At 39.2% G+C, this 21,023-nt stretch overlaps 1 protein-coding gene across 1 annotated transcript in view; it reads left to right on the top strand.

Moving 5' to 3' along the window:
- ERICH6 (glutamate rich 6) overlaps positions 1–20,810 on the top strand; it is a 41,890-nt gene extending 21,080 nt beyond the window's left edge. Inside the window, exons 10-14 of the mRNA XM_005675576.3 lie at positions 1,550–1,695; positions 7,362–7,447; positions 9,435–9,590; positions 12,577–12,805; positions 20,547–20,810. Of these exons, the coding sequence (XP_005675633.2) occupies positions 1,550–1,695; positions 7,362–7,447; positions 9,435–9,590; positions 12,577–12,805; positions 20,547–20,810 (881 nt within the window). The remainder of the gene's footprint in view (positions 1–1,549; positions 1,696–7,361; positions 7,448–9,434; positions 9,591–12,576; positions 12,806–20,546) is intronic.

A 21,023-nucleotide genomic window follows, 5' to 3' on the forward strand; every position in this document is an offset into this window, starting at 1 on the left:
TTCATTTTGGTCAATGCCTCAGTCAAAATGGCTAAAAGTCAGAAAACCCCACTTTTCTATCACCTAGCTTTTGAAGTTATGAGTCTTCAGTTCACTGCTGTTATTGACTGAAATAATTTAGCAGCATCTATAGAGCACTGCAGAGAAGGTGACGGCACCCCACTCCAATACTCTTGCCTGGAGAATCCCATGGACGGAGGAGCCTGGTAGGCTGCAGTCCATGGGGTCAAGAAGAGTCGGACATGACTGAGCAACTCCACTTTCACTTTTCACTTTTATGCATTGGAGAAGGAAATGGCAACCCACTCCAGTGTTCTTGCCTGGAGAATCTCAGGGATGGGGGAGCCTGGTGGGCTGCCGTCTATGGGGTTGCACAGAGTTGGACACAACTGAAGCGACTTAGCAGCAGCAGCAGCATAGAGCACTGACTTCGACTGGCTTCCCTCGTAGCTCAGTCGGTAAAGAATCTGCCTGCAATTCAGGAGACCCAGCTTCAATTCCTTAGTCGGGAAGATCATCTATCTGAAGAAGGAAATGGCAACCCACTCTAGTATTCTTGCCTAGAGAATCCCATGGACTGAGAAGCCTGGCAGGCTACTGTCCATGGGGTCGCAAGAGTTGTATGGGACTTAGTGAGTAAACCACCACCACCAGAGAGCACTTGGGAGCTTCCCAGGTAGCACTAATGGTAAAGAACCTGCCGGCCAATGCGGGAGACATAAGAGATGTAGGTTCAACCCTTGCATTCAGAAGATCCCCTGGAGGATGAAATGGAAACCCACTCCAGTATTCTTGTCTGGAGAATACCCATGGACAGAGGAGCCTGGTGGGCTACAGTCCATAGGGTTGCAAAGAGTCGGACATGACTGAAGCGACTTAGCACATAGAGCATTTTAAAGAGAGCTAGAAAGAGCTTTTGAGTTCATTGTCTCTCTTTTAGTAAAACATACATTCCATTTTGTTTCAAGCTAGGATATGGAAAGTCTGTCAAAAATAAATCAAATTCCTTTCTTATAGATGGGCCCCACTGGTCAGCTGGTCAGTATAGCTGCAGTACTAATACAACTGAAGGGGCATCAATTTTAGAATCAGAAGTTCTAGAGTTATATTTTTGCTTTTCTCCTTATAGGCTGCACATTGGAGTTAAATTTTATTTTTAATATTTCTGCACATCAGGCTCCTCTGAAACTCAGAGCTATTGAAAAAATACTTTGAGAACATTTTTTTCCCAACTCAACCCCTAGTATAAAGTTCCTTAGGATTCAACTCTTTCATACTAAACCTACGGCCAAAAAATTCCACATAATGAAAATCATCATTTTTGTTCTTCCAACAAAATGAGAATGTTCTCATTTTTTTTAACAAAAGAGGGCCCCTCAATTTAATTTAATGAAGCTCCTCATTCTTCTTTCATTAAAAAAATGTCCAATGGAAAAAAGTGTCCAATGAATCAATGCATTTGTAATAGAGTTTGAACTTTCATTTTAGAAGAGAGATTTTGGAAAGTTTTAAACATATATGTATTTGCATGTGATTCTTGTCCCATTAGATGCAAAACACTATAAAACAATTTCTTATCAATTTTCCATGGATATTCCAGAAGGAGAGTCAGTTAAGGAAGAACTAACTGATTATCAACTGGACAAAAGAAATATATCCATTGTTTGCTGTGATTCTAGGATAGCATGTGGAAAGGTAATTAGCTTGTAATTTTTTTATTTGCTACTCTTTAAAAACCAGTTTTACCTAAAATTATAAAAGCTGTCTCGATGAAGATGGTGGCTTGGTTACAAGACACGTTTAACTATTAGTCATAAAGAATCGGTACAGACTTGGCCTTTTAACTTCTACTTTAGAATAATGGGCTTCCTTGGTGGCTTAGTGGTAAAAAAAAAATCCACCTGCAATGTAGGAACTGTGGGAGATACAGGTTCGATCCTTGGGTTGGGAAGTTCCCTGAAGTAGTGTGTGGCCACCCATTCCAGTATTCTTGCCTAGAGAATCCCATGGACAAAGGAGCCTGGTGGCTACAGTCCATAGGGTCACAAAGAGTCAGACAAGACTAATGTGATTTAGCATGCACGCACACAGACTTTATAACAATACCTTACATGTGTCTAATGAGGGGCTATTTTAGTTAAAGCCTTTTTAGTTTAAAATGTGAACACTGTATAGTGAGGAACATTTGAAACCCTTTAGAAACCTAAAATCAATGGTAGAAAACCACCAGAAGTCTCAGCCTCATCCCCAAAATCATGATTAGTATTTCAATATTATCTAGATCTGCACCACCCAATGTGGTAACAAATATTTCACACGGCTATCCAAGTTTAAAGGAATTAAAATAAAATAAATTTTAAATATAATTCTTCAGTCACACTAGCTAAATTTCAAGTTTTAAATAACTGTGTGTGACTAATGGTAACCATATTTCAAGGCAGTTATAGAAAACTTTTATGGTCAATAAAAGTTCTATTAGCACTGTTCCAGAGTTTTTAAACATAGGTTTTTGTTAACAGACCTGTAATTATATTACATATGTAATTTTTTCTACTTTTAACTTTGTGTTATTGTGTTACTCGCTCAGTCGTGTCTGACTCTTTGCAACCCCATGGACTGTAACCCACCAGGCTCCTCTGTCCATGGGATTCTCCAGGCAACAGTACTGGAATGGGTTGCCCTAATTTTCAACAATTTTCCTATGATATTATATAGCTTACATTGCTGTTGTTTAGTCACTAAGTTGTGTCCTATTCTTTTACAACCTCATGGACTATAGCCCTCCAGGCTCCTCTGTCCATGGGATTTCCCAGGCAAGAATACTGGAGTGGGTTGCCATTTCCTTTTCCAAAGGATCTTCCCAACTCAGGGATCAAACCTGCATTTCCCACATTGGCAGGGGGATTCTTTACCACTGAGCCACCAGGAAAGCCCATAGGTTACATTAACATCATTTTAATATCTATGAGCCTTTTCATATAGTATCTAACCATTCTTCTGGTATTGGAAATAAAAATTATTAAAAGTTTTTTTTTGTTTTACTAAATAATGTTGCTTTGAATATCTTTTTATATAAATTTATTTTTATATGAGCATAGAATCCTCCTGCAATGCAATTTGATTCCTGGGTCAGGAAGATCTGCTGGAGAAGGGATAGGCTGCCCGCTCCAGTATTTTTGGGCTTCCCTGGTGGCTCAGCTGGTAAAGAATCCATCTGCAATGCGGAAGACCTGGGTTTGATCCCTGGGTTGGGAAGATCCCCTTGAGAAAGAAACAGCTACCCACTCTAATATTCTGAGCTGGAGAATTCTGTGGACTATAGCATGCCAGGCTCCTCTGTCCATGGGATTCTCCAGATAAGAATACTGGAGTGGGTTGCCATTCCCTTCTTCAATATGCAGAGTATATTATGCAAAATGCTGGGCTGGATGACTCACAAGCTGGAATCAAGAAGGCTGGGAGAAATATCAACAACCTCAGATAATGACAGAGAGAGTTGGTGATAGACAGGGAAGTCTGGCATGCTGCAGTCCATGGGGTCACAAAGAGTCAGACACAACTGAGCAACTGAGAAACAACATTACAAAGTATAGTAATTAAGATGGTGTAGCTTGAGGGCAGGATAAACAAAAAATCCATGATACAGAATCAAACTTATGCACACACAGACATCTGATATGTGCCAGCAGTGACACTACAAGATAATGGAGAAAGGAAAATGTTGTCAACACCTGGTGCTGGGACAGTTAGATATCCATATTTTTTAATGAAGTTGAAATAATATTTCATTTCCAGTGGATTAAAGACTTAAATGTGAAATATAAAACTATAATGATTTTTTTAAATAGATGAATAGCTTTATTATTTTAGGTTAGGGAAAGATTTACTAATTCTAAAAAACAGTATCCATAAAGGAATTGATAAATTAAAATTTAAAAGAAAAGCCAAGAAGGGAGATATTTTATAGCACGTATGATATACGAAGGGCTTTTGTCCTAAATGTATAAAGAATTTTTATAAATCAACATGAAAAAAAGTCTCCCTAGTAGAAAAAAATGAACTAAAAAAAACTTGACCACTTCTCCAAGGAAAAAATCCAAATGGTCAATAAAGATATGAAAAGATGCTCAACCTCCTTAGTAACCTAGGAGAAGAAAACTGAAACCACAGTTAGAGATCAGTGTACACTGGCAGAGGAGCCTGGTGGGCTGCAGGCCATGGGGTCGCAAAGAGTTGGGCAAGACAGGACGGAGCGACTAAGCACACACACACACACGTATGTCCGTATCTATCATATTGGCTAAATAAATCAGTTGTAAAGTCTGATACTACTGAATGTTAGAAAGGATGTAGAATAACAGTCACTACAATTTAGCCTGTAATGGGAATGCAAATCGGTACAACAGCTTGAAAACCATTTTGGCAGTTTTTTTGTAAAGTGAAAGACACATATTCTTTTGTAAAGTGGAATTCAACAATTCTTCCTCTGGATATAAGTTCTGAGAGGAACTGGGTACCAGCATACATGCAAAAGAGTGTTCAGAGTATCATTATTTATAAGCCAAAAACTGGGAACGACCCAGATATCCATTAAAAATACAATGGATAAATAAATGATGAAGTCATACAATTGAATACTATACACAATTGGAAGCTATTGGACTATGGCTACACACTGGGACACATATGAATCTTACAAATGTAATGTTGATTAAAAGAAACAAAATATAAAAAATTCCCATCATATGATTCCATTTATATAAAATTCAAAATGGGAAAGAAACTATATTGTTTAGATATTATAGAACACTGACTTTGGATTAGCACACAGGGGACTTCTAGAGTTTTAGCACTGTTCTATTTCTTGACCCAGATGGTGATAACATGGATGTTCATGTTATAACTATCCATTAACAAAATAGCATATTTTAGTGCTTCTCTAAATGTATTTTATATTTCATAATAATGAGAAACATATTATCTTTCAAAATAAATGGCAACATTTACATGAAAATTTAGATTAGCCCTAGGAATTCTTATATCTATTTTATTATAATTCAAGATTAGCAAGAAAGAGAATTAAACTGAATTTTTAGTTCATTATAAAACCCTGTTGGGTACAAATTCATTTTCCTATTGAGTATTACCTAGATAATAAAATAGTTAGGCTTAGAGCTATAATACAGAATATCTCTCAGTATTTCTTTCTTCATCTTCCCATATTTCACTAGTATTTTGCTCAAATCAATTTCAAGAACAACCTTGAAGAGACACCAGATGCTACAGCTTATACTAGAGTGTAAAGTCATTCTATTGAAGTATAATTTATAGTGAAACTCACCTTTTTTATATGTACAGCTCCATTAATTTTGATAGTTATATAATCACCTCTACAGTCAGGATATAGGATATCTCCATTGTGCTAGGGCTGGTTGGTTTTTTTTTTAATCTTCTGTTTTTGCAGCAATATGTGTATAAAGTAAAAGTAGATAAATAAAAAATAAACTTGGTTGAAAAACTGGCATAAGACCCAAATAGACATTTTTTTTAAAGAAGACATAAAGGTGGCCAATGGGCACATTAAAAGATGCTCAACGTCACTAATCATCAAGGAAATGAAAATTAAAACCACAATAAGATATCACCTAAGCTGTCAAGAATGGCATCATCCAAAAGAACACAAATAACAAATATTGGCAAGGATGTGGAGAAACAGGAATCTTTATACACTGTTAGAGGAAACGTACATTGGTGCAATCACTACAGAAAACAGTATGGTGTTTCCCCAAAAACCTAAAATTAGAATTACCATATGATTTGGTGCTTCCACTCTTGAGCGTATACATGAACAAATGAAAATGCTAATTTGCAAAGAGACATGCACCACAATGTTCATAGCAGCATTATTTATTGTACAATCGCCAAGACATAGAAACAACCTAAGTGTCCATCAACAGATGAATGGATACAGAAGACGCTACACACACACACACACACACACACACACACACACACACACACTCACACACACACACACACACACACACACAGATATGAATGGCCTTACCCTGGTGGCTCTGGTGGTAAAGAATCTGCTTGAAATTCAGGAGACACAGGTTCAGTCCCTGAGTTGGGAAGATCCTCTGGGGAAGAGAATGGCGACCCACTCCTGTATTCTTGCCTGGAGAATTCCGAGGACAGAGGAGCCTGGTGGGCTACAGTCCACAGGGTTGAAAGAGTTGGACACAACTGAACAACTAACACACATAGATATGAATAGTACTCAGCCATAAACGGAGAAGGCAATGGGACCCCACTCCAGTACTCTTGCCAGGAAAATCCCATGGATGGAGGAGCCTGGTAGGCTACAGTCCATGGGGTCGCTAAGAGTCAGGCACGACTGAGCAACTTCACTTTCACTTTTCACTTTCATGCATTGGAGAAGGAAATGGCAACCCACTCCAGTGTTCTTGCCTGGAGAATCCCAGGGACGGTGGAGCCTCGTGGGCTGCCGTCCATGGGGTTGCACAGAGTCGGACACAACTGAAGTGACTTAGCAGCAGCAGCAGCAGCCGTAAAAAAAGAATAAAGTTTTGCCATTTGTTGCAACATGGATGGAGGGTGTTTGACTAAGTGAAATAAGTCAGAAAAGACAAATACTGCATTGTATCACTAATATGTAGAGTCTAAAAGAAAATAAACTAGTGAATATAATGAAAAGCAGACTCACAGACGTAGAGAACAAACCAGTGTTTTTCAGTGGGGAGAGGGAAGTGGGGAAGAGCAAGACAGGGATAGGAGGTTAAGAGGTACAAACAACTATGTATAAAATAAATAAGCTACAAGAATAATACCATACAGCACAGAGAATACAGCCCATATTTTATAATAAGTATAAATGAAATATAACCTTTAAAATTGTGAACCACTCTGTTGAAGCTTATATAATATTGTACGTCAACTATACTTCAATTTAAAAAAATACCTTACCATGTGATAAACTCTTTTTAAGTGTTTGCTGTTTTGATGAGAACAATTGCTTAAAATATAATCCTGGCTAAAGCCTAAGCACTCTCTTCTATCTTGTCCTACTGAATAAATTTTTTTAAACTTTTAAATAAATTAAAAACGACAAAAAACACAGACCCTTTAAAGAGATAAGTAATGTCAGATTCCTGCCAGAAAGATTTTCTTAAGTTATCTGCATGGCTTAGGGACAATCTTTAATGATTCCTAAGGATTGTCCCCTGTTGCTGATGCCAGAAAAATTTAAATTAAGAAATGGTTTGTATCACTATCTAGCAAGCAAAGGTTGTCTGTTGTCATCATATAACCATCCTTTTGTTTTCTGTGGTGTGTAGATCGTGACGAATGAGCTCTTTGAAAAGCACTACAAGCATGGGAGCAAGTTTCTGACTTCATTTCCAGACGGGACAACGCAAATATTGTATCCTTTCTTTCAACAACTTATTTTCATTAGCTTATTTCTTCACAAAAAGAAAGCTAAAGAAAAAAGAGATTAAAAAAATACGAAGGAAAAAAGATAGATATGACCAAATCCTATCACACAGAGCAAAGCTATTAACATCTGTTTATAAATTTTTCCTTATTTTTTCCTAGGAGCAATTATACAATTCTTTAAAAATTAATTCTAAACAAGTTCTTCATTATTTTATAACTTGCTCCCTTTAATAATAATATTGGACAATAAATACTCATAAACATTATGAGTATGTAATATGCAATAAATACAGAGATACTACACCATCTTTATATGCATATGGTATTCCATCATAGGGAGGAACTATAATTCCTTTAATCTATCCACTAGTACTGATCAAAGGTGTTTTCACAATTTGGGGCGGTTTTATACAATGGCTAAATGAACAGCTTTGTGCGCACTTTGCTGCATACTTGTCACTTACTTCCTTGAATTAAATACCTAGAGATAGAAATTCTGGGTAAGAAAAAAGCCTTACTAGATTTTGTCCCCCAGAAAATGTGTACCAGTCTACACATCCATGAGCAGTACGTTGTTTTTTAATACAAAAATTCAATATCCATTTTATGGAACACTAAGTTATTGATCACTTGAACTTCTGCCTGATGGCCAGGCCATTTGCTATTTTGACACAAAGGCCATTTAATATCTCTGGGAAAGTAAAACAAAGCTATGAAATCAGGAGGAGTTTTTGGTGAACCAAGGGCCTCACTTTGTAGGAGAAAGTCATTTTTAGCCATAGTTGCCTAAATGTTTAGTTAAACCCCATCATGAACCCAGAAAAATGACTTTATGGCATAAGAAGTGTAAAGAAATTTTAGTTCCCCAAGCCCTATGAAAAAGAGAGTAGGTTTTTCTTTCATTATATCAAAAAATTTTTAAATAACTTTCCAACTTGTAGCATTACTTATCACTTCCTGCCCTGGCTTTAATTCCTTTTCACTCCTTTGAAGACTAAGGCTGATTTTCAAAATGATTCAGAATCAATTTTGTGTTTACTTCACTGCTGGACTTCCAATCAGTTTAGATTGGACTGAATATTAACAGTCCATGAATTATCCTCAGTATATTTCATTCTTTGATGCTATTGTAAATGGAATTATTTTCTTAATTTCATCTTCAAAATGTTCGCTGCTTAGAAATACAATTTTTTCGTATATATTGACCTTTCAGTTTACAGTCCTACTGAACTCTTTTGTTAGTTCTATGACATTGTTTTGTAGATTCCTTAGGATTTTCTTTTTTACAAGAGCGTGTTATCTGCAATTAGAGATAGGCGTTAACTTCTTCTGTTTCCAATGTAGATGCCTTCATTTCTTTTCCTTCCATAATATTTGCCTGATTGGAACCTCCAGCATGAGGTTGAATGGAAGTGGGGAGAGTGGACGTTTTTGTCTGCTTCCTGATCTTAGGGGGAAAACACCTAGTCTGCCATCAGTTAAGTGTGACGTTAACTGTGGGTTTTTGTTAGACATGCCTTATTTGGTTGAAGAGGTTCCTTTCTATTCCTAGTTCATTGAGTCATTTATCACAACAAGGTATTGGATTTTGTCAGATGCGTTTTCTGTGTCTATTGCAATGATCATCTCTATTTTTGCTCTTTTCTCTATCAATGTAGTATGTTTCCATTAATTTATTTTTAGATGGTAATCCAACCTTACATTCCTGGGATAGACTCCGATTTGTCGTTGTACATATAATCCTTTTTATGTTTTACTAGATTCCATTTGCTGGTATTTTTGGTGAGGATTTTTGTGTCTCATAAATATATTTTGATGCACACAGAAAGCATAAAATTTTTTAGTAATTAACAGTGCTTCCCATTCATTTTCAGGACGCTTTATAGCTTCAAAGGACTCTCTCATAAATTAAATTTATTCTCAGGCTAGTCAAAGACCATTAGAATAACTCAAATGACCTTAACTGATCTCAGTTACCCATCTGGAAACCTAGCCATCATCCGAGTGCCCAACAAGATAAATGGTTTCACTTGTATAGTCCAAGAAGACATGCCCACTAACCCTGCAATCCTGGCATTGCTAGATTCTTCTGGCAGAAGTTCCTGCTATCATCCCAATGGAAATGTCTGGTAGGCTTCTAGATTCCTCCTGAGGTTATTTTGTTTCTCGAGTTTCATGAAATTTTATTTTTCCTTTTATTTTTTCAACTTTTTGAAATATAACTGACATATACTGGGTAAGTTACAAGTGTGCAATGGTTATTGATTTGATATGCTTATATGGTGCAAAATGATTACTTCTGTAGTGTTAGCTAACAACTGCGTCATGTCACATAATTACCATTTCTTTCTAAGACATTTAAGATCCACTGTCTTAGCAACTTTCAACTACATAACTGCAGTGTTAATGGAAATCACTGTGCTATACATTAGATTGCCAGATTTTATTCATCTTATAACTAGAAAGACAAAAATGAATTTAAGAAGATTTTTTTAAATTAGTGGTCATAGGATAGGAATGTTCAATTCAGAGAAGTTTTTTATTTATGTCATCCCATATGCAGTGGAAAAATCCCAGGCAGTTACATAAAACAAAGCTCATCATATTTTTTCTATAAGCAGCAAGAAAATATAGCTGTACAATTTTAATATTAGGAAAAAACCCCTCTAGATAAATTATATGACCACTCTAGGGATGTTTGAGATATAAACCCAGCAGTCTCTCTTTAGCCTAAATGCTGGCCTCATCAATGGAAATAATTTGCAACTGACAGCTGTCATACTCTGTTGTTTGAGATATAGTCCTAATAAGTAGGCATCCCACTGGAGAAGGAAATGGCAACCCACTTCAGTATTCTTGTCCGGGAAATCCCATGAACAGAGGGGCCTGGTGGATTACAGTCCATGGGGTCACAAAAGGAGTCAGATACAACTTAGTGACTAAACAACAAGGCACCCCATAGCTACAATGAACAGCACTTTTCCTATGAGCAACTATATAATTCTTTAAAAATTCATTCTTAACAACAATATATAAAATCTCTAGCGATTAAGGTCCTGATGCCTTTGATCTACTATATATATGCTCTGTGATCTTGTATTATTTCATTTAGCCTGAGAAAGTGAAATTTGAGTTCTAACTTCAAATACAATTTCAACTTTTTAAGTTTTTCAGAAAGAGATATTCTCTGCCTTTAAACTATTTACAAGTATAACAATCTCATCTTAAGAAACTCTGCCAATAAATTGACAAAAGTTTGAATACTCTGCCAGTACTTGAGGAAGTTAGGACACACGGAGCTATCAATATTGCACTTTTAGTTCAAAGGAGTAGTCAAACCATTATCCCCAATTATATTGGAGGATTTCTACTTATCCTTCAGGGTTCAGTAGCAATTCTGTGGGGCTTCCCTGGTGGCTGAGTGGTAAAGAATCTGCCTGCCAATGCAGGAGACCTGGGTTTGATCCCAAGTCTGGGAGTTCCCCTGGAGAAGGAAATGGCAACCCACTCCAGTGTTCTTGCCTGGAAAATACCATGGACAGAGGAGCCTGGCAGGCCTTAGTCTGTGGGGTGGCAAAAGAGTCAGACACGCGTTGACAACTGAACAATAACAGCAGTAATTCTGTATTACATTTATTTGGTAAGGCACAATATTAATTGTCACCAAATATTCACTGGCTTCTAGGACTTTTCTGTACCAATGAACCCTTCCTACCCACCAAATGAACTCTGGGCCCCCTGACATGGCTCCTTAACACCCTCATAGCCTCTTGTGTAGCAAGCCCACCTCTCCTGTAGGATTGAAGTTCCTTGAAGGCACACCCTGAATCTTTGCCACTACATACTATGTAAATGGCACACAATTTATCTAGATAATGTTAACCAAATGTTTTCTTCGCCCACATAGCATGATAAAACTAAATCTCCTTCCCAGAAACAATAAGATAACCACCTCAATTTCTCATTTGTATTTTTGCTATTAGATTACTGCTGCTACTCAAAATTGGGAAAATAAGACGTGAGTTATCCTATTCTAGGGGGCCCTCATGGCTGATTCATCTGATTTAAAAAAAATAATTTATTATCAAATTAAGCCAACTTTCTAAGTACCTAGAACCCTACCTATCCTCCCTCCCTGAGAAATACATGGTGAGCCGAGATGGAAGAATGTGATACAGTGTGCAGAGGAGATCATGGAATAGAATGGCAGTCACTAGTGACACCAGATCTCAGATGGTACAGGGCTGCTTCTGTTGGTAATATAGTAAAATGTGGCATTAGCGACTCTAAGAGATTGGGGCGCCTGGCTGGTGTCAGTTCCCCCTTCTACTCCATTACTGGGCTCTTCTCAACCACAGTGATCTCAAAAATGTTCCCTGAGCCCTTTCTACCCATACCAGCCTTGATATCCTTGAAGTCCTGGCCCCCCCAGTTGCTGTTAGAAAACAAGTCTCAGTACTGAGGCCAGTACAGCCTTTCCTAGAACTTACACTCACTGATACCCATACTGGCACAGGAAAAGTCTAAGCACCAGTCCTCGCCCGTCTTCCAGGTAGAGCCTGCCTTCTTGTGTTTTTTCATGTCCAGACTAAATCTACCCTGCTCCCTCTTAATCCTCCCCAGCACATCATTTTCCAGATCCCTTTATCATCCTGGTTCCACCTCTGGATGCATTTTGGTTTATCACTAGGTCTTAAACTACACCCAGTACTTCAAATTAGTATAGAATTCTGCCACAGTAATATGGCTCCTATGATTGTATGAGGTTTTCCACTATTCATATGCACATCGTGTTGTGTGCAGTTGTGTCCAACTCTTTGTGACCCCATGGACTGTAACCCAGCAGGCTCCTCTGTCCATGGGATTTTCCAGGCAAAAAAAGTGGAGTAGGTTGCTGTTTCCTACTCCAGGGAATCTTCCTGAACCAGGGATTGAACTCGTGTCTCCTGTGTCCCCTGCACTGCAGGTGGATTCTTTACCGCTGAGCCATCAAGGAAGCCGTAGACTATTGGCTAGTATAAACTGCTGCTCTCTTTGGTTAGCAAGTGGCAGAGCTAATTTCAAGGTTGAATTATAATGTTCCTGTTTATGATTTTTACTTTCCTTTCTCCTCAGGGTATACATCAATATCTTGGGTGGTCAATATTCAGATCAAGCTGGCAACAGAGTAAGGGCTTGGAATTGGTCAAGTTCCGTCACTTCCTCACCCTTTGTTTCATTTAAACCTGTGTTTCTGGCTTTGAACCATTACGTTGGAATCCGCATCTTAGAACAAGACAAGATTTCAATCACTTTTCTAGCAATGGGCCAACAAGCAAGAATCAGTGTCGGAACCAAAGTGAAGGTAGGTCCATTTTTATAAACATTTTAAAGCATTTAGAATAAGAGTAAAATAATGTTAGTTAGTGTTATTACTGACAGATTATGCTCGTGTGTAATCTATGGTGCACCACTGTGAATTTTGAAATTCAAGGAAAAAAGTGAAAGTTTTATATGGAATTGAATTCATACGGAATTGAGACAGCCTTATTGTTTCTTCTTCCTCAAATTCCTTTTTAGTTCAAACTTGATTCCAAATAACATTTACTGAGTGTCTACTCTATGAGTGAAGTGAAGTGAAGTCGCTCAGTCGTGTCCGACTCTTTGTGACCCCATGGACTGTAGCCTACCAGGCTCCTCTGTCCATGGGATTCTCCAGGCAATAGAACTGGAGTGGATTGCCATTTCCTTCTCCAGCGGATCTTCCTGACCCAGGGATCGAACCTGGGTCTCCCGCATTGTAGACAGACACTTTTACCATCTGAGCCACCAGGGTAGTGCAGCTTTGAGGTTTGGGTTTTAGTATTTTGTATTGTTTTTCTCTGTGTTCTAGCTGAAAGCCTTTGGCTGAGTCAGGAGACCTGGGTTCTGACCATGTTCAAGACCCAACACAAACCCTGTTTCCTTAGAGACACTTCCCAGACCTCCTTGCCCTTTGTCCAAACAAGGTCAATCATGTCCTTCTCTAGGTTGTCCATGTACTCATCTCTGTCCATGTGTGTGCTTGCTGAACTATTGAACTATGCGCCTTACTTGCCTTTGTGGCTGCCTTTCCTACTGGATGGTGAGCTCCTGCAGGATAGAATCTCTTTCTTACTGATTTCTCTACACCGCCCAGGGCATGGCCCAAAGAACACTCTCAGTGACCAGCAATGCTGCACGATGGTTAAGAACACAGACTTAAGTTTATAGGAAATAGTTTCAAACCTCAACACTTAGCTAAGCTGGTGAACTTGAACTTCAGTGCCCTCCTCTATAAAATGGGGATGATTCCTCTATTATATTATTGATTGCTGTGATGATTCAATGAGAATATAAAGTGCTTAGCATGTTTCTTGGCACCAACTACTTAATAAATGATAGCTCAATAGAGATGTTTGTTGTTGTTTAGTTGCTAAGTCCTGTCCAACTCTCTTGCAATCCTATGGATGTAGCCCACCAAGCTTCTCTGTCCATGGAATTTCCCAAGCAAGCCCCAATAGAGATGTAGAATTTCTCAATTATATCTCAGTAAAGCTGAAATATATATATATATATATATATATATATATATATATGCATGTATGTGTATAGATTCAAGGGATTAGATGTATAAAAATTACATGTATATAAATAGATTACATGTATATAAAAGGGATTACATGTATATACACAGATTCAAGGGATTAGATCTGACAGACAGAGTGCCTGAAGAATTATAGATGGAGGTTCATGACATTGGACAGGAGGAAGTGATCATGACCATCCCCGAGAAAAAGAAATGCAAAAAGGCAAAATGGTTGTCTCAGGAGGCCTTACAAATAGCTGAGAAAAGAAGAGAAGTGAAAGGCAAAGGAAAAAAGGAAAGATATACCCATTTGAATGCAGAGTTTCTAAGAACAGCAAGGAGTGATAAGAAAGCCTTCCTCAGTAATCAATGCAAAGAAATAGAGGATAACAATAGAATGGAAAGACTAGAGATCTCTCAAGAAAATTAGAGATACAAAGGGAACATTTCATGCAAAGATGGGCTCAATAAAGGACAGAAATGGTAGGGACCTAACAGAAGCAGAAGATATTAAGAAGAGATGGCAAGAATGCACAGAACTATACAAAAAAGATCTTCATAGCCTAAATAACCATGATGGTGTGATCACTCACCTCGAGCCAGACATCCTGGAATGCAAAGTCAAGTGGGTCTTAGGAAGCATCACTATGAACAAAGCTAGTGGAGGTATGATGGAATTCCAGTTGAGCTATTTCAAACCTTAAAAGATGATGCTGTGAAAGTGCTACACTCAGCAAATTTAGAAAACTCAGCAGTGGCCACAGAACTGTTAAAGGTCAGTTTTCATTCTGATCCCAAAGAAGGGCAATGCCAAAGAATGTTCAAACTACTGCACCATTGCACTCATCTCACATGCTAGCAAAGTGTGAAGTTGCTCAGTCGTGGCCAACTCTGCGACACCATAGATGTAGCCTACCGGGCTCCTCCATCCATGGGATTTTCCAGGCAAGAGTACTGGAGTGGGTTGCCATTTCCTTCTCCAGGGGGTCTTCCTGACCCAGGGATTGAACCCAGGGTCAATCAGGTCATTGCAGGCAGACGCTTTACCATCTGAGCCATACGACTTAACACACGCTAGCAAAGTAATGCTCAAAATTCTCCAAGCCAGGCTTCAACAGTACGTGAACTGTGACTTACAGATATTCAAGCTGGATTTTAGACAAGGCAGAGGATCCAGAGATCAAATTGCCAACATCATCGAAAAAGTAAGAGAGTTCCAGAAAAACATTTACTTCAGCTTTATTGTCTGTGGCCAAAGCCTCTGACTGTGTGGATCGCAACAAACTGTGGAAAATTCTTAATGAGATGGGAATATCAGACCACCTTACCTGCCTCCTGAGAAATCTGTATGCAGGTCAAGAAGTAACAGTTAGAACTGGACATGGAACAACAGACTGGTTCCAAATAGGAAAAGGAGTACGTCAAGGCTGTATATTGTCACCCTGCTTATTTAACTTATATGCAGAGTACATCATGTGAAATGCTGGGCTGGATGAAGTACAAGCTGGAATTAAGATTTCCAGGAGAAATATCAATAACCTCAGATACACAGATAACACTGCCCTTATGGCAGAAAGTGAAGAAGAACTAAAGAGTGTCTTGATGAAAGTGAAAGAGGAGAGTGAAAAACTTGGCTTAAAACTCAACATTCAGAAAACTAAGATGGCATCCGGTCCTATCACTTCACGACAAATAGATGGGGAAACAATGGAAACAGTAAAAGACTGTATTTTGGGGAGCTCCAAAATCACTGAAGATGGTGACTGCAGTCATGAAATTAAAAGACACTTGCTCCTTGGAAGAAAAGCTATGACCAACTTAGCGTATTAAAAAGCAAAGACATTACTTTGCTGACAAAGGTCCATCTTGCCAAAGCTATGGTTTTTCCAGTAGTCATGTATGGATGTGAGAACTGGACCATAAAGAAGGATGAGCACTGAAGAACTGATGCTTTTAAACTGGGTTGCTGGAGAAAACTCTTGAGAGTCCCTTGGAGCACAATGAGATCAAACCAGTCAATCCTAAAGGAAGTCAACCCTTAATATTCATTGGAAGGACTGCTGTTGAAGCTGAAACTCCAATACTTTGGCCACCTGATAGGAAGAACTGACTCATTTGAAAAGACCCTGATGCTGGGAAAGATTGAAGGCAGGAGGAGAAGGGGACAACAGAGGATAAGATGGTTGGATGGCATCACTCACTCGATGGACATGAGTTTGAGCAAGCTCCAGGAGTCGGTGAAGGACAGGGAAGCCTGGCGTGCTGCAGTCCGTGGGGTCACAAAGTGTCGGACACGACTGAGGGACTATATATAGAACACACATAATATGTGACTTTGAATAAGTATCCTAAGCTCTGAGGACCTTATTTCATCAATTTTTCAAGGAAGAGATGGCTCCAAACTCCAAAGACATCTTCAGTTTCTAAAATGTCTATACATTTAAGTAATTGGAAATATGCCTTCAGGATTCCATATAGGCAGGGATATTTCATAAACACCAGACAAAAGGGAGACTTCAGATTCAGTCAACAGAGAGCGAGGGTCCACACTGTGCTAAGCAATATTCAAGCTGCTTCCAGTCAATCTAGCTACTGCAGTCAGCTGGCAAGTCCAAACAAGTTTCTTCCTTGGTTAGAAATCTACAGTATAGCCTCTTTTGGGTTCAATAGATTCATGGTAAATGCATCCTTAGCAAAAATGTCAAAAATGCTCTGTCTCTTTCTCCTTGCCTTTCTCTTTCGAAATGAGTTTTAATCAGAAGGACAGTTGGTGCAAAAGAAAGAATCTGATGTTAAAAAGTTTGCTTTTCTCATTATCCTCATAATGACCCTTTCAGTTTTTTAAAATTGCAAAAGTGACATGTGAATACACTGTTATATTTGAAGATTCAAATAATATAGACATAAAAGAGTTAAAATGATATTCCTCCCTTCCATCCTTTCTTCTATTCTAATCCTCTTCCCAAAGGTAATCACATTGAAAATTTGGTGTGTATTTCTCTTTTCTATATATTTATAAATTATTCATATACATCTTTTTTAAAATAAAAACTGCATCTGTCTACACTGATTGTACTATTAGACTTGTTCTATTTGTTTTTGTTTTCCACAAGTTAAATGGAATATCTTTCATGTCTAGATATCCAAATAAATTTGTCCATTTGGTTGTTGCATAGTATTACACGTTTACTGCGGTCACCATATGCTAAATCTAATGCCCTCTCAGTGACAATGGGCACACATAGTTTCTCACCCCTCTCCCCCTGGAAGCATTTCCTCTCTTGCTTCCAGGAGTTACTCTGCCTTGATTTTGCTTCCACCTCAGGGACTACTCCTTCTCATTTTTCCTTTCCTATTTTCTTCACCTCCCCTCTTTTAAATACTGAAAGGCTCCAGGGCCTGTCACTGGGCTCACCTCTTCTCTCTCTGTACTAACTCCCTCATTAATCTTCTGTCCTGAAATACCATCTGCTCGCTGATAACCCCTCCTTTGATCTCCAGGTGGATCTCCCAGGAACTTTAAACTTGAATATCTCTGATTCCAACCCTGCATCTCCATCTGGCATCGAAAGGGTATTAGGAACTTCACAGAGCACACTGACATTGGACGGCATGTTCTACCTTCCGTCTTCTCCGTCTCAGGAAGTGGCAACACCTTTCTTTCATTTGCTCAGACCCAAAACTTTGGGGTTGGTCCTCTCTTCTCTGTCCACGTCTTTCATCTGCAAGTCCTCTAAATGCTACCACCAAGATGTCACCAGATTCCAACACTCCTTGCATCCTTCATTACTATTACCTCATCTGCCTTATGTATCTACTTAATCCATCTTGTTTAAATTATTACAATAGCCTCCTCCCGAGTGTCCCAGCATCCAAAGTCAATTCTATCATGATAGTAAGGGTGATATTTTGAAAACATAATTGATATTTATAGGGCATTCCATCCAAAAGCAGCAGAAAACACATTCTTCACAAGTACACATGGAACATCCTCCAGGATTGCTGGCCCACAAAGTCAGCCTCAGTAAATTTAAGAAAATTGAAATCATATCAAACATCTTTTCCAATCACAAAGCTATAAGATTAGAAATAAACCACAAGAAAAAAAACTGTAAAAAACACAAACACATGGAAGCTAAACAATATGCTACTAAACAACCATTGGATCACTGAAGAAATCAAAGAGGAAATCAAAAAATACCTAGCGACTAATGAAAATGGTCTATCTAGTGACTTCTAACATTACTCAGAGTAATGTTCGAAGAGCCTATAAAACACCTACACTACAATACATGATCTGGACTTCCTTTTTAAATATTTCTCTGTAGTCCTCTTTTCTTACCCACTTTGCTCTAGCCACCGTAGCCTTTTTGCTGTTGTGGACAATGCCATGCACATCACTGCCACAGGGCTTTTGCACTTGCTGTTCCCTCAACCTAAAATGCCCCATACCCCACTTAGCACTTCCCTCACGTTCTGCTCTCAGAGTCCTTTCCTGACCACCCTGTGTAAACTCCCAGCAGTCCACCCCACCCCTACCGTGGCATGCATATAGTGCTTTTGTTTTCTTTCACTTCTATATAGTCTATGAGTGCTATTTTGATTTTTTCAACTCAGTAGTTACTGAACTTTCAAATAAGGTTTTTTAAATTTGCTACCTTTTCTCGTTAACTTCTAAATGGTCAAGGAATACAGCTTGTATTTTTTCTTGCTATTTAGAATGCAGGGATATTTTCTTTGTAGTTGATGACATAATTTATGACTGTTCCATGTATATTTGACCCCCCAGATGGTTGAATGTTTATTGGCACAAATTGTATAATGTATGTTTAATTGTTCTATTCATACTTCTCTCTATATCCTTTTCTTCTTATATTGTTGGTTTATTTCTGAGAGATGTACGAAAATATCCCAGTACAACTGTGAATTTGTCCTTTTTTTCTATAATTTCTATCAGGTTTTGCTTTGTCTTGTCTTGAAGTTCTGTGGTTAGGAAATTCCAGGTGTTGTCTTCATGGTGAGTTACACCTTTCACCCCTGGGCCAGCTCACCTATTGGCCCTTCAGCTTTGTGTCCATTATGTGACTCAGAGTATCACTGAGGGGTTTTGTTTCTATTTTGACAAAAAAATTTAATATCATCAATATGTGTCCCTCTTAATGCTCTTTGCCTGAAATGCCATCCTAATAGTCGCTTGACTTTGAGCTCAGAATATGTGTGTTCTGGACTAGTGGTTTCATTTGATCATTTATCTCTCAGTGGATATGGTCCCAGCTGCTTCTCAATCTTCAGGAATTCCTTAAGATTATTCCTGCTGATAAAAATCTTTCCTATTTCCTATTGATTTACTCTCTGAAAACGTTTCCCATTTTATGGGATTTGAAGGAAAACTAAAAATGGTTTCTCAGCTATCTCAACCTCCTTCCCCCATCCCTCTTTCCTTTCTCTCTCCCTTCCTTCCAAGGTGGGGAGGGGTGAAAATGCAGAAGAATACTGTGATCTCACATCTCTGGCAGGTGAATAAGTGGTCACTGTGCCTGCAGGAGGTAGCAGATGGGCTTGCTTTTTAGCCCACCCCACTGAAACTACATGCCCCTCCTGGACTGGTCCTAAAGCTCAGCCTTGGAAACATTCCAGGCAAGGCTTGGGACCCTTGACCTTCCTGCAGCTCAAGGAGACAGCATCAGCCTGAGTCACCCAAGGCTGAGAGGACATGGGCGGCACAGAGGGCAAGGAAGGGTCTTGGGAATGTTCATGTGCAGCAGCTCCTGGAGGTGGGGGCGCATTTAGGAGAAGAAAAGGAGTGTCGGTCATCCCAGGGCCTTCTGGAAAGCCCAGCTCAGGTGCTCCCCACCGCCTTCCCAGCCTCCAGGCCAGCACTCACTCCACACTGGGTATGTCCCAGGGACAGGATAACTATAGCATTTCTGTGCCCTCCTCCATAGATGCTGGTGAAATAGTATATGCTGTTATAATGACTTGAATGCATTATAAGCATTTGAAAGAAAGTATGCAAATTCTGTTTGGTCTGGTCTGCTCTAGTCTCTCAAATCTCCACAGCTCATTCCTGTTCAGATCAGAATTAATACCACTGACCCTATTTATAGATAACAATGGCACTCCACTCCAGAACTCTTGTCTGGAGAGTCCCATGGACGGAGGAGCCTGGTAGGCTGCAGTCCATGGGATCGCGGAGAGCCGGACACGACTGAGCAACTTCACTTTCACTTTTTACTTTCATGCATTGGAGAAGGAAATGGCAACCCACTCCAGTGTACTTGCCTGGAGAATCCCAGGGACGGGGGAGCCTGGTGAGCTGCTGTCTATGGGGTCACACAGAGTTGGATATGACTGAAGCAACTTAGCGGCAGCAGCAGACTCACAGGGGACTCCAGCCCCTAACTAGTGTTGCCTCTCGCCTCCTCCCACCTCCTGCTTCTGCAGTCACTATTTCCACACGGAACCCTGAGCTTCCTTTCTCTTTCTCTTTGCTGAAAAGCTGCTAAATGCCAAGGAGATTCCAGCGCTCCGATACCTGAACGGGGATGACCTTCTTCTGCTGGCCAGTTTAATAAAGATCCGACGCCTGTTTCATAAACTGGAAGGATGTGTGAATTTCCCCTCCAGCCAGGTTTGGGAAAAATTAAAGCAACCTTCCTACCTTTCTTCACTTTCTCTAAAACTAATAGCCCTTTGTCACAATTCTGGTATGAAGCAAGATATAATAACGACAATAGCAGCTATGATAAATGAAAACATTTAACGAATGACGATGGTGCTTTCATTTGTTCTGTTGTGTTTTTCTGGGAGGCAGTGTGAAGAAAAGTGTATACAATGACTAGGAAATACAAATTTGGAGCACATCCTGAGTCATCCCTGGTTTGCACTCTTGGTCGGAAAACTAGACCACTGACTTTGGGGACAACAGAGAATGAGTAAGTCAGCCAAAGGCCTTATTTTTCAGTCAGAGTTCCAT

Source organism: Capra hircus, chromosome 1, assembly GCF_001704415.2.
Source record: "Capra hircus breed San Clemente chromosome 1, ASM170441v1, whole genome shotgun sequence".
In the NCBI taxonomy this organism is placed as follows: domain Eukaryota; kingdom Metazoa; phylum Chordata; class Mammalia; order Artiodactyla; family Bovidae; genus Capra; species Capra hircus.